Consider the following 13,277-nt stretch of genomic DNA (forward strand, 5'->3'; position numbering starts at 1 on the left):
CTGACCTGCTCCAATTAATTATTCAGACAAGAGCCACAGCACGGCAGCAGTTGCTATAGGGGACCGTCACGAATAACAACGGGCGGCTATTTTTATCCCTAACTCTTGTTACCTTGCGGTTAGGAGCGATGGGTCCCTGCCAGCTCTGTTCACACAGATCTCGCTGTCTGCGGCAGGAGGAGCACCGCAGCGATTTACAACGTCTTTATGGGCTGGGATTCATTTTGACCGCCTAAATGTAGGTGAGATCTGTGTGCGATCTAGATATATGTGTCTGAATCCCACCCTGGTACCGCTCTGTGCTCTGTACTGCCAGCTGTACTCACGGGTTGCTTTGCATCCGTATTTTATTTTTTCCATCCGTATTTTATTTTTTCCATCCATATTTTATTTTTTCCATCCATATTTTATCTGCAATAAAGCATGGAGACTGTGTTCATTCCTGGATTTAATAGTCTGCCTACTGCAGAGAGAGAAAAACTGTCTCAGAGGTGAAATTTCATGTCGGGTTCTGAACGCTTATATAGGATATATTATATTTCCTTCGGGGACTTGCACAGACTGATTCCTCCAGCCAGTTTATATCCTTAGAGCTGATGCACCCACTCAAATATCTTGCAATGACCCGGTGAGCGTGGCAGGGGCACACCAAAGGTTTCTCTGTTCGCTCGTCCTCTTGCAGCCCCTACTCAAGCCAGCTGCAATGAAAACGAGAAATCTCCAGAAAATCATGGGAAGGGGTGGATTTGAGGAGCATCTGAAGGGAAATGGGTGCTGCTGAGCGTGCAGAGGCAGGGAGGCTATTCCGGCTGTGGAGAGCAGCTCTGGAGTTTGCAGAACAACCTGGAAGATTGAAAAAAAAAGAAATAAAAAGGAAAACAAGGAAAAAAAGAAAAAAAGAAAAAGAAGAAGAAAAAAAAAGGGAAGAAAACAGCAACAGAGCATGAAATCCTTCATTCCTGCCAAGCTGCCAAATTTAATACTCCATCAGGTTATTCCAGAGGAAGGCCCGAGTGCTTGAGAAGGAAAATCTGAACTTTCACTTTGATGCAGAACAACGTGAGAAAATCTCGCAGAAGTGGGACAAATATCCAGGACTTGGGCTACATATATCTATCCTAAACCGGCCACAGCGGTTACCGGTATCATTCCCAACGATTTTAGAGGGATCTTGGTCCAGCCAAAGGGAAAAGGGGAAACAGGGCAGGGGCTGTTTCCTGCTCCTCTTCCGAAACACGAATCGAAGCTGCTCCCTCTGGTGAGATCGGGCAGCGTGAAGGTTTGTGCCTCGGCGTTTCGCACAGCCGATGGGGCCTTGGGTGAATATTTACTACCAACCCTGGAAAAACTGCTTTTAGCTATCATATCACCCAGGGGACACCGCCAAGTTTGGATGCCCGCTATGCCTTGCTGATCAAAATAGTTTTGTCTAGCTTTTTAGTCTTTTCTCTGTTTTTGAACTGAATTTAGATAAAGATTTTGAAGGGATATCGAAAATAATTGTTAAGGGGGAGCGGCCGGTTGCCTCGTATGGCGTGACACCGCTGTCCCCGCTGTCCTGTGACTTCTGCCTGCGGCCCCTCTCAGAGGACACAGCCCAAATCATCCTTTTCATGGCAAACGCCCCGGGACCTGTCGCTTCTCTGCCATCAGCCCCCAGCTCCTGGACTCGTGCCGAGCCAGGAGGGCTTCATCCACCATCCGAAAGGGAAAAGCGACTCCCAGCCTGTATGTTTTGGGGCAAAACCACCCGGAAACGGAGCTCCCCAAAATGCAAGAGAAAAATAAAAAGTGGTTTTGGTTTTTCGGTTTTGCGCTTGTTTTGTTTCGTTTTGTTTTTAATAAAATGGTATTTTCAACCGGTCGGTCCCGGGGCCGAGCCCGGCACCCCCGGACCCCCCGGGACCCCCGGCCCCAGCGCGGCCACCGCCGCCCACGCGGGCGCCCAGGAGGGCGGCTCCCCCCGCCTCCCCCCGCCTCTCCCCGCCTCCCCCCGCACACTGATTGGCTGGCGCTGTTGCACGTCCCTCCCTCTATCTCTATCGCTGCTCCATTGGCTGGCGCGGGGCGAGACTGACCAATGAGAAGCGCCGAGGGGCGGGGGGGAGGCGGGGCTCCCGCTCGGTGGCGGGAAAGGCTCCCGGTTTTGGCGCCAAGCGGCAGCGCGGAGGCTGCCGGTGTGTGTGTGGCGGGGGCGGTCGGGTCGCAGCGGGTCGGATCGCGGGCGCTGCCGGGGCCGCTGCGGGGTCAGGTCGGCTCCCCTCGGCTCTTACCGCCTTCCCCCTTGCAGCAGCAGCAGTAGCGGCAGCAGCGGCGGCGGGTTCTCCGCGGCCCTCCCCGCCCCGGCCTCCCCGAGCGGCCGGCAGCATGGCGGCGCCGGCAGGCGGGCTGGAGGACGCGGAGCTGCGGGAGGCGCAGCGCGACTACCTCGATTTTCTGGACGATGAGGTGAGGCCGGGAGCGGGGCTGCGCCGGGGGACGCGGGTGCTGTATCCCCTCCGCTATGTCCCCGCTCCCCAGGTCCCTGTGCCCCCCCCCCTGCTTGGTCGGTGGGGCTAAAGGCAGTCGAGCTCTGCAGGAATCAGCTCCTGGGGGGGAGATGTCTCAGCCAGGCGGTCATGCAAAGTGAGTTGGTTTTTTGAGTGTTTTTCCCCTACCCCTTCTTGCAGGAAGATCAAGGGATTTATCACAGCAAAGTCCGGGACATGATCAGCGACAACCAGTACCGCCTGCTCGTCAGCATCAACGACCTGCGGCGGAAGAACGAGAAGCGAGCCAACCGGTTGGTGTGGGGCGGTGGGGTTCGCCTTCGGCACCGTGCCCTAAGCGGGATTTCAGAGGTCCAGCCCTGGTTTTGTAGGGCCTTTGTGGCAGGGAAGGGCCAAGCCTTGTCCTGTGCATCAGGTCGCATGTAAAAGGTGGACCTGCTCCCTCTCCCCCCGTGACACCCATCCCTCCCAAGCTTGCAAACCCGTGATTTGGCAAAAACCTTTTGCAGCAAGCTGGGGTTAATTGCACGATATAAATCGTCTCCTTTTTTAGGATGCTTGGGGATCTTTTGGGCCAGGCTTGCCAATCTGCACAGGGACACGTGAGGTTTTTCAGAGGTGGTTGGGTTTGTTCAGCTCCTGGCTGTTGGTGGGGGTGGACCTGACACAGAGCTATGATGGGCTTTGGGGGTTTTTCACCTCTTGCTCCTAGTAAACTCGCAGAGCACATGGAAGCATGGGTAGGCGTTGAGGAGGAAGGCAGAAGGGGCTGCTGATCGATCCACATCATCGCGTCCCTCTGTTGCAGGCTCTTGAGCAACGCCTTTGAGGAGCTGATCGCCTTCCAGCGCGCCCTGAAGGATTTCGTCGCCTCCGTCGATGCCACCTACGCCAAGCAGTATGAGGACTTCTACATCGGGCTGGAGGGCAGCTTTGGCTCCAAGCACGTGTCGCCGCGGACGCTGACGGCCTGTTTCCTCAGCTGCATTGTCTGTGTGGAGGGCATCGTGACAAAATGTGAGGCTGGGGGAAGACCCAGGGGCTTCGGGGGTGGTGGGTCCAGGTGTTTGCTGCAGAGGGGCTGGAGTCCACCAGGAGCCATGGTACGTCCTGGCAACCTGGGCGAAGGGAACAGGGGGCTTGGCAGAAGGTCTTGAGTGTTGGGATGGTCTCTGAGCTCAGCAAATCCTGGCCATGGTTGGCAGTAGGTTGTGTGCCAAGTGCAGTTTAGCAATGGAGACCCTGTTGGGTACTGTCTTCTGACAGATGGGTGGGATGTCCCTGCCTCTAACTCCTGTTTCTTCCAACCCCAGGCTCTCTGGTTCGTCCAAAGATCGTCCGGAGCGTCCATTATTGCCCAGCTACCAAGAAGACTATTGAGCGCCGATATACGGACATGACCTCCCTGGATGCTTTCCCATCCAGCTCTGTCTACCCTACGAAGGTGAGGTGAAGCAGCCTTGTGGGAAGCATCAGCAGGTTCCTCTGGGGCGAATGTGCCAGCTTTGAGCCCAGGGTCTCAAATCCCTGTGCATCCCTTCTCCCTCTGCCAACATAGCCCATGGAGCAGAGAGAGGACACATCATACATGTGACAGTCCCAGAGAGCTACTAGGAACATGTGAAGAAAGTCTCTGTTGGACACAAGGTCACCAGACCTGCTAGTTCAGATGCTAGTTATGATCTTGGTTCTGCTGGAACATGGTTTCTTGGGGGGTTGTCAGCCAGTCTTGTTGCTCCTGGGAGCCAGGTCAGCGTGGGCACGCCTGTGCTGTCCTGGAGGGTGTATGCACCCTTGGGTAGAGGGTTTGCTCCATATTTGGGAATGCGGGAAGGTTGACCTGAGCTTTGTCCCCATTGTGTATGCAGCCTGCTGCATGGGTGGTGTGTCACCACTGTCTGCAGTGGGGACAGGGCTTGGAGAGACCTAATGTACCAGCAGTGATGGGTGTTGGCAGCTTTAGACTGGGGGGGCTGTGGAGCTGTTGAACCCCAGCCTCCAGCAGTCCTGATAAAGCAACCCTTTCCAGCAGTTGTGGATGTTGGGTGACGCAGCCTGTCTTCCTACTGCTCAGCTGACCCACGTCTTCTCCCTGTGCTCCTGAAAAATGGTGCTAGTCTTTTTATTGGGGTTCCTCCTCTAGGATGAAGAGAATAACCCCTTGGAGACAGAGTTTGGCCTCTCCGTCTACAAGGACCATCAGACCATCACCATCCAGGAGATGCCTGAGAAGGCACCAGCAGGGCAGCTGCCACGCTCGGTGGATGTCATTCTGGATGATGACCTGGTGGACAAGGTGAAGCCTGGGGACCGCATCCAGGTGGTGGGGACGTACCGCTGCCTGCCCGGAAAGAAAGGGGGTTACACTTCGGGGACTTTCAGGTGAGCCTTCTTTTGTCTTGACTTCAGCTCTCCCACCCTTTTTAGTTGGGTCACATCTCTGGAAGATGAGATCTAGGGCAGGCAGGTGGCTATCACGGAGCTGGATCAAACATTGGTTTGAATGATTTGGAAGTGCTTTGCGCTTTGCTCCTTAGCACCAGTGTGCAGCTGTGAGCTCCAGCTGCGCACAGAAGGGGTTGGATGCTCTTAAAGATGCTCCATTGACGGCCCGGTGCAGTCAGATAGAGGGGGCTACGGCTTTTGAAGCTTTCCAGCCCCCTTCAGTACTTCCTAGAGCAAGCAATGACCCCGTGGAAGTTTCTGCTGTGTTGTTGCTGTGACCCGTAGGCTCTGTGGGGTTTGCAGACCTGATTATGGCCGTGTCCCTTCTCCAGGACTATCCTCATTGCCTGCCACGTGAAGCAGATGAGCAAAGACGTCCGGCCTCTCTACTCTGCTGCTGATGTGGCCAAGATCAAGAGATTCAGCAAGAGTCGTTCCAAGGTATTTAAGTCTTACCTCTAGAAGGCAGGCTTGTGTCAGAGCGTGAGGTTTCAGCTAGAGCAGCTTTAAGGCTTGGCATGTGGCTGAGGAGGCGTCTTGTTGGGATTGCAAGTAACTCTTCAACTCTCTTAGTGGCATTGCTGGATTTTCCACTCACTTTCTTTGCATTTTCTGCTTAGGCTTTGATCAGTCCTGGTTTTTTTTTGTTGCTGCTTCTGTACTGCCAGCAGAGTGTCCTTTCTGCCTGCTGGTAGCTCTGCTGTGCATAGCTGTCGAGACAGAGATCTGTCCGTGTTGTGTGTGTCCTGACCCTGCCAACTGGTTGCCAAAGAATTTTCTCTGCAGGAGAAACACCTCCCTCTTTCCTCTTCAAACCCAAAAGGGGAATGAAATATGGAGGTCTGCCCCAGCCTGGTCTTATGCTCAGACCTTTCCTTCATAGCATGGAGAGGAGAAAGCCTTCCTCTCACAGGGTTTGCTGCTTCCCGTGCTTGCTTGGGTGACCGTGACAGTCAGGATGGTGTAGGACTTCAGAGCCCCATTGAAAGAAAACTCTGGCAAACGGTCTTCTCCTTTCTAAATAACTTTCATCCGTGTGGTTCTGTGATAGGAATAAGCTCCTTTTTTGTGCTGAAATGGACTTGTGGAGTATTGTTCCTTGTTCTTATTTGCTACAGTCCATCTGACGGGCCGTGCTTTGCCTCTTCTACCTTAGGATATCTTTGACCAGCTGGCGAGATCCCTGGCTCCCAGCATCCATGGGCACGAGTACATCAAGAAGGCCCTTCTCTGCATGCTGCTCGGAGGGGTGGAGAAGGTCCTGGAGAATGGGAGCCGCATCCGAGGAGACATCAACATCTTGCTGATAGGTCTGGAAAGGCTGGGCAGAGGCACCCTCAGTTGGTGTTGTCGGGGGTTGAGATGAAGGAGCATTTTCCTGGACTTAGTTTCACTGAGTAATTGAGGTTAAACGGGACCTCTGGAGGCCTCTGGTCCAAGCATGCGCGCAGGGCAGAGCCAGTGTCACTGGTAGATCAGGTTGCTTTGGGACTTGTCCCGTTGGTTTTGAACATCTCCAGGGATGGGATCCCATGACCTCTGTGGGCCACTATCCCAGTGTTTGACCACCCTCAAGGAGATTTCTTTTTCTTCTACCATCTGTTTGGGATTTCCTGTGTTCCAAGTTGTCCCCATTGCCTCTGGTCCCATCACCATCCACCTCTCAAAACTCTGGCTCCATCTTCTCTATTTCTTCCCATTGGGTCATTGAGGAAAGCAAGGAGATCATCTGATCACCTTCCTTTCTGAAGGCTGAACAAACCCACTTCTCTGTCCCCTTCATTTTTCCCCACTGAGGAGCCCCAAACTGGACACGTTATCCAGGTGATGTGTGATTATTAAATGCAGTCTTCTCCATTTCAGGAGACCCTTCTGTTGCCAAGTCTCAGCTGCTGCGGTACGTGCTCAGCACCGCGCCCCGCGCCATCCCCACCACTGGCAGAGGCTCCTCCGGTGTTGGTCTGACAGCCGCTGTCACCACGGACCAAGAAACCGGTGAGGAGCGGGCTGGTTCCTGGTGGGAGCTGGCAGAGGGATGCTTGTTAACACCTGGGAGGGACTCTGCAAGACCCAGGGCTGCTGTTCATTCTGCAGTGGTGCTTGCAGGACTTGCTCCATCCAGAAGCTTTATGGCAATGATAGTGGTGTTTAGGGGTATTTCCTCCACCTCTGTTAGGTGGTGGTCTTCTCTACTCTTCTTCTACTTGGTGCACCCCATGTGAGAGCTAGCAGCAGCCTGGATCTTGTTGTCTTCGTTATGTGCTTGCTCCTCATCCTAAGTGTCCTCTTTCTGCTGTCAAGTTGGGTAGGAGATGGGCAGCCCTGAAGGTTGCTGCTGCTTTTTGAGGCTTAGCCTCGTCACAGGGCTGGTGCTGTGGTGGAGGGGGACAGCAGGGAGGGAGATGCATGGGGCTGCTGAATGGTGGTTGACCCTCTTTTTCTCCCACCCCATCCCAGGCGAACGGCGCCTGGAAGCAGGGGCCATGGTGTTGGCCGACCGGGGGGTGGTGTGCATTGACGAGTTTGACAAGATGTCTGACATTGACCGTACGGCCATCCACGAGGTGATGGAGCAGGGCCGCGTCACCATCGCCAAGGCCGGCATCCATGCCCGCCTCAACTCCCGCTGCAGCGTCCTGGCGGCGGCCAACCCTGTCTACGGCCGGGTGAGTGCTGGCATTTGCCGGTCCCCTCTGCAGGGAGGGATGCTGGGAGCTGTCTTGGTGGAGGAGGCAGCTGGTAAAACCCAACAGATCCCCCCCAAACAAGTGACTTGGTTCTTGCTGGGACTGGCATCTATGGGGCAGAGAAGACCTGGTTGGTTTGGTCTCTGTTGCTGCTCATGGACCTCCTGGAGGATAAGAGGGGCTTGTGGGGTTTCTCACCCGGGCTTGGTTCTGCTTGGGGGTCTTGGGACAGCCCAGTGGACCCTCATCCTGGTGACAAGCCTCAGTCTTGGTGTCTGATCTGGGATCACAAAAGATATTTGTTTTCCTTGCAAATGAGAGGTACGCCCGCCTTCCAGGATGGGGAAAAGAAGCATTACTGCTGCAGCAGGTTGGGTTTAGTGTGGTGTCCAGCTGCCTGGGCATTCATCCTCTAAGGCCTGGCCTGAGGAGGTCCTCCCAGCCTCCCTGGCAGGCAAGACTGGCCCATGAGGGTCTCCTGTAACCCCTTATCTCATGCTCTTGCAGTATGACCAGTATAAGACGCCCATGGAGAACATTGGCCTGCAGGATTCCTTGCTCTCCCGCTTCGACCTGCTCTTTATCGTGCTAGACCAGATGGACCCCGAGCAGGACAGGGAGATCTCGGACCACGTCCTGCGGATGCACCGCTACCGCAACCCCAACGAGCAGGATGGGGACGGTGGGTTGCTTGTAATTGTGCAGCTGCCTTGTTACCCATCCCTGCCCTTCCTTGGTGGGTTGTCACCTCTTGGTGACAGCTCATTGGGTTCAGCATCCCTGGCTTTGTTGAGAGCTGCTTTTGGAAGTCGCTTCAGCAGTGCTGCAAGAGGCTAAAAGCCCGTTCTCTGTGACCCTTCCCTCTCCAGCCATGCCCCTGGGCAGTGCCGTGGAGATCCTGGCTACGGAGGACCCCAACTTCGTGCAGGAGGAGGAACAGGAGCTCCAAGTGTATGAGAAACACGATGACCTCTTGCATGGGCCCAACCGCCGCAAGTGAGTCCCTAATCCCACATCCCCTGGAGCTCTCTGGGGGTTTCCAGCATTGTGGGTTGATGGGTTTGGCTTGAGTATCCAGGCAGTGGCTGATTGCTGGTGCCAGTGATGCTCCAGGTGGTCCTTGGGGAGGTACATGGGCAGGGTGCCAAGGGAGCCCTGCTCTGGGCTTGATCTGTCATGCCAGGCAGGTGGGGAACATCTCGTGGAGCTGAATTCCCCACATGCCTGGACAGCCATGAAGGGTAAAAAGTGGGAAGCCCGCTTCTGCAAACACCCTTTGCTCATCCCCACCTCGGAGGACATGGGTGTGCATGCATCCCCTGCAGGGAGAAGATCGTCAGCATGGAGTTCATGAGGAAGTACATCCACGTAGCAAAGATGATTAAGCCTGTCTTGACCCAGGAGTCGGCAAGCTACATAGCGGAGGAGTACTCCCGCCTGCGCAGCCAGAGCCAGATGAACTCGGACATCGCCAGGGTGAGCCCTGGGAGCAGCTTCCTCTCAGGCCAGGAGGAGGGAAACTGAGGCACAGGCTCCCCTCTCCCCTTACGGGTGTTTTCCACCCTTGGTGGGATGCTGCGGTGTGGGTCAGCCTCGCAGAGACACCTCTCTCTGTTCCCCACCAGACCTCCCCAGTCACAGCCCGTACGCTGGAGACCCTGATCCGCCTCTCCACGGCCCACGCCAAGGCCAGGATGAACAAGACAGTCGATCTGCAGGACGCCGAGGCGGCTTTGGAACTGGTGCAGTTCGCCTACTTCAAAAAGGTGGGGGGGAAGGTGTCCCTCGGTGCTCGGGAGGTCCTAAGCTTGTCATCGAAAGGGGTGGGTTTGGTGCAGGCTGAGCACCCCAGGCTGCTGGTGGGGTCCTTTCCTGGTGACAGTGTGGGTATGGGGCAGCGGTGGGATCTTGGGTCCCTGAAAAGCAGCTTGAGTGGAAAAGTTGTCTGAGTCCATCCTGTCTTTGCCACACAGGTGCTGGAGAAGGAGAAGAAGCGCAGAAAGCAGGCGGAGGATGACTCGGAGACCGAGAAAGAGGATGAGGAGGAGTCGCAGCCCAAGGAGGAGCGCAGGACAAGGAGGTAGGAGCCAGAGCAAGGGGGGGGGGGGATGTCATGCAAGGGGCACCAGCCTCTTCTGAGGTTGCAGCAGGCAGTGCTGGCCTTGGGGAAATACTCCATGTTTTGCTCAACTTAGTGGATCATCTCCCCCCCCCCCGCCCCAGTTTGTAATAGAGGGACATCGTTATTTCATGGATAAGGAACTGGCTGGATGGCCATGTCCAAAGAATTAAAGTCAAGGACTCAATGTCCAAACGAAGACCAGTAACGAGTGGTGTCCCTCAGGGGTCTGTACTGGGACCAATACTATTTAATACCTGTGCAAACCCCATGAAGTTCAACAAGGCCAAGTGTGAGGTCCGGTGCCTGTGTCAGAGCAGTCCCCAGTATCGGTACAGACTGGGTGATGGATGGATTCAGAGCAGCCCTGTGGAGAAGCACTTGGGTGTGCTGGTGGATGAAAACCTGGATATGAGCTGGCAATGTGTGCTTGCAGCCCAGAAAGTCAACCGTATCCTGGGCTGTGTCAAAAGAAGCATGGCCAGCAGGTCGAGGGAGGGGATTCTTCCCTCTACTCCGCTCTGGTGAGAAGACCCCACCTGGAGGGTAGATTTAGATTGGACATAAGGAAAAAAATTTTTATGATAAGGGTAGTGAGATACTGGAACAGGTTGCTCAGAGAAGTGGTGGATGCCCCATCCCTGGAGGTGTTCAAGGCCAGGTTGGATGGGGCTTTGAGCAAACCTGATCTAGGCAAAAATGACCCTGCCCGTGGCAGGGGTGTTGGACTGGATAATCCAACCCAAACCCTTCTGTGATCCTATGACAGTCCACAACTCTCAGGGCTGCTGCCGGCTTGGGTCCCGTGCCATGGGCAGGGATTTGTGGCTGGAGAGTGGCTTACCTGTGAGCCGCAGGTACCCTGCATGGTCTTGACCAGATGTCTCCAGGAACTCAGGGTTTGGAGGGTGGTCCTGAGGTCTGCGGTTTGGCTGGAGCAGGGATGACCTCTTCTTCCTCCACCCAGGAGAAAGAAGGCACGCACAGGAGGCGAGGGGGACTCCTACGACCCGTACGACTTCAGTGATGCTGAGGAGGAGATGCCGGAGGGTGAGTCCCTGGGGTTTCAGTGGCACCTGGCTCCCGAGGGTGCTGCTGCCTTCTGCCCTGGTGGGTCTGCACGCCCTGGGGAGCAGCGATGCCTTGGGGTCCCTGGCGTGGTGCAGCACCATCCAGCCCCACAGATCAAGATGAATTTTTTTTTTTTTTGGGAAACCCTCCATGGCTGTGTTGGACAGGAGAGTTAGTATTGCTGGTTATTTTTTTTTCTGTCCACTTCCAAACTGCTGCAGAAGTAACAACGTTGGGAGGGAGTTTGGCATCACCCACCCCAAGTGCTTTTGTTCTCTGGGTGCTTGGACACCCAGAAGGTTGAAGGTAACTCTTCCTTCTGCTCCAGTCCAGGCACACACTCCAAAGACGCCCGAAGCCCCAGCCGCTGGCGAAGCAAAGAAGCCAGAGTTAGCTGAGCCGAGGTGAGTGGGGGCTGGAGGAGGCTTCTGTCCCTGCGTGTCCCACCCCACCCTGGTGGGTCCAAGCTGTTGTCCGATGCTGGAGATGCATCTGTGGTGGGTGCTCCCAGCTCCGGTTTTGGCTTTCCTGCTGGGTGCCACTTCTGGAATGGGGAAGGGGTGGGGGATTCTGGGCTGGGAAGTAAGAGGAAGGACTTGTGTGTGTGGTCTCCAAGGGTGATTACTTCTCACCTTCCCTGACCAGGTTGAAAGCATTCAAGGCTGCTCTCCTGGAGGTCTTCAAAGCTTCCCATGCCCAGTCCGTGGGTCTGAAGAATGTGATGGAGTCCATCAACCGTGACAACCCTGAGCCCTTCTCGCTGGCTGAAGTGAAGGTGGCATTGGCCCACATGCAAGATGACAACCAGATCATGGTGTCTGATGACATTATCTTCTTAATCTGAGCCTCTGGGCGGAAGAGCCCAAATTCTCGTGGACTCTCAGTCTGGAGACTCTTTGTGTTTGCCTTCACCTCTCTCCTGAACGCTTCATCTGGCTGAGCTGAACTTTACAGAGCTCAAGTCTGTGCACTTTACAGTCCTTCCTTGCTGTGCATTACTGGCACCAAAAAAGCCAGGAGCTCTGGAAGCTCTTTTACTGTTGTTGCCTCCAAACTGGAGTATTCGGGAAGAGGTTTGTTTCTGCAAGCAGCCGAAAGGAAAAACTTAAGTGCAAATTATCGATGTTCTTAATGTATTGTTTTTAGCTTTGGAGGTAATAGTTCCAGCCTTTGAATAAAAAAATTTGGATTTAGGAATCCAACATTCAGTAGCAGTGGAAATAAGAAGCAATATGGGAGCTCCACTGTTAGTAGTGAAACTTCTATTCCCCCCCCCCTTTTTTTTTTTTCCTTTTTTCCCAATTACATAACCTAGATTTGATTGTCTCACAAGATGCCTAGTGCCTGTCCTGTTGGCTGTGTCTGGCCTCTGTTTGTTTTTTTTATTTTCCCCTACCCACCTTGTGGAGGACAATTCTGGTGATGGAGGGGCAAGTGTAGTCTGACCTGCTCCATCACCCATGGGTCAGCTTGGTTTCTAGATTTCACAGCCCTGCTGGGATTTTTGGCCCCAAGCAGGTGGGAAGGACCTGGGATGCTCAGAGCTGCCCAGGAGACATATCGCTGGTTTGGTCTCCAGCTGCCTTCAGTTTGGGATCGTGCTTGTATAAATATACCAGGGCCACCACAAATGGGAGGAAACCTTCTGTAGCAAAGAAAGGTCAAAGCTATGGGGCCTGGGATCCTGCATCCCCTGTACGTCCTGCTGGCTGAGCCACTGCAAATCTTCCTGTGTCCTGTGGAAGGTAACCACAAGCTACTGAGACCGTAAAAGCCTTCCCTTGCTCTTGGGGGATTTGTTGAACCGTCTTGCTTTCTGGGAACACATAGGTGACCACTTCTTGGAGAAAGGCTGTTCCTAGAAACCGGCAAGCTCTCATGGTTTGGGATGGTTGTCAAGAAAAGCTGAATGTGGAGTGAGACCAGTCTCAGCTGCCTGTGATGCCAGAGCTGCTGAAGGTTTGGGATTTTTTTTTAATTTTTTTTGTTTGTTTGGTTTTTTTGTCTTGCCAAGTTTGAGGTTAAGCTTTGGAGAAGACCCTGATCAGCACAGGCTCTTTGCTGTTGACCCTGCCCATCTCCAGGCACCCGCACAGTTCCTGTTCCCTTGTTTCTGGATGCCATAAATATTGATTTGACTAATAAAAATGCCTAAATACTGTTTTCCCCCATGACTTGCTGCTTACTTGGATTTAAACTGTTCCCACTTCTGGGGGTGCAGCTCTGCAGTCTCCTGGGGACCGGTGCTGCTGTGGAAAGCCTTCAGGCAGCTCCCTGCCCCTTTGGGCTCGGGGTCGACGTTGGGCACGTCCTTCCACCGTGGTACCTTTGCCTCGGTGGACGAGGCACTTGCAGAAATGCCCTTGGGCTGGGCTGGTGATAAATGTGGGCAGCTCCTGCCTCTCCCATCGCAGCTGTGTGGCCTCTGCCCACCCGGAGCTACACATCCCAGTGGCTAAGAGGACT

General features: G+C 54.5%; 1 protein-coding gene across 1 annotated transcript; it reads left to right on the forward strand.

The window, feature by feature from the left end:
- Nucleotides 1-2,140: 2,140 nt before the first annotated feature.
- Nucleotides 2,141-12,974, forward strand: MCM3 (minichromosome maintenance complex component 3). Its single transcript, XM_075497726.1, has 17 exons — nucleotides 2,141-2,448; nucleotides 2,670-2,782; nucleotides 3,298-3,506; nucleotides 3,803-3,933; nucleotides 4,633-4,871; nucleotides 5,267-5,375; nucleotides 6,091-6,244; nucleotides 6,798-6,929; nucleotides 7,392-7,600; nucleotides 8,129-8,303; nucleotides 8,491-8,617; nucleotides 8,947-9,097; nucleotides 9,247-9,387; nucleotides 9,595-9,701; nucleotides 10,708-10,790; nucleotides 11,140-11,215; nucleotides 11,457-12,974. Exons 1-17 carry the CDS (start codon nucleotides 2,368-2,370, stop codon nucleotides 11,653-11,655), a joined length of 2,436 nt encoding a protein of 811 aa, XP_075353841.1. The 5' UTR covers nucleotides 2,141-2,367; the 3' UTR covers nucleotides 11,656-12,974.
- The last annotated feature ends 303 nt before the right edge of the window (nucleotides 12,975-13,277 follow it).

Source organism: Mycteria americana, chromosome 3 (assembly GCF_035582795.1).
Source record: "Mycteria americana isolate JAX WOST 10 ecotype Jacksonville Zoo and Gardens chromosome 3, USCA_MyAme_1.0, whole genome shotgun sequence".
NCBI classification, from domain to species: domain Eukaryota; kingdom Metazoa; phylum Chordata; class Aves; order Ciconiiformes; family Ciconiidae; genus Mycteria; species Mycteria americana.

Bases quoted from the DNA above. Each gene is read 5' to 3' on its own strand.
- MCM3 (XM_075497726.1), top strand. From the start codon at position 2,368: ATGGCGGCGCCGGCAGGCGGGCTGGAGGACGCGGAGCTGCGGGAGGCG. The intron at 2,783-3,297 runs GTTGGTGTGGGG...CCTCTGTTGCAG, and splicing joins AACGAGAAGCGAGCCAACCG to GCTCTTGAGCAACGCCTTTG. The intron at 4,872-5,266 runs GTGAGCCTTCTT...TCCCTTCTCCAG, and splicing joins TACACTTCGGGGACTTTCAG to GACTATCCTCATTGCCTGCC.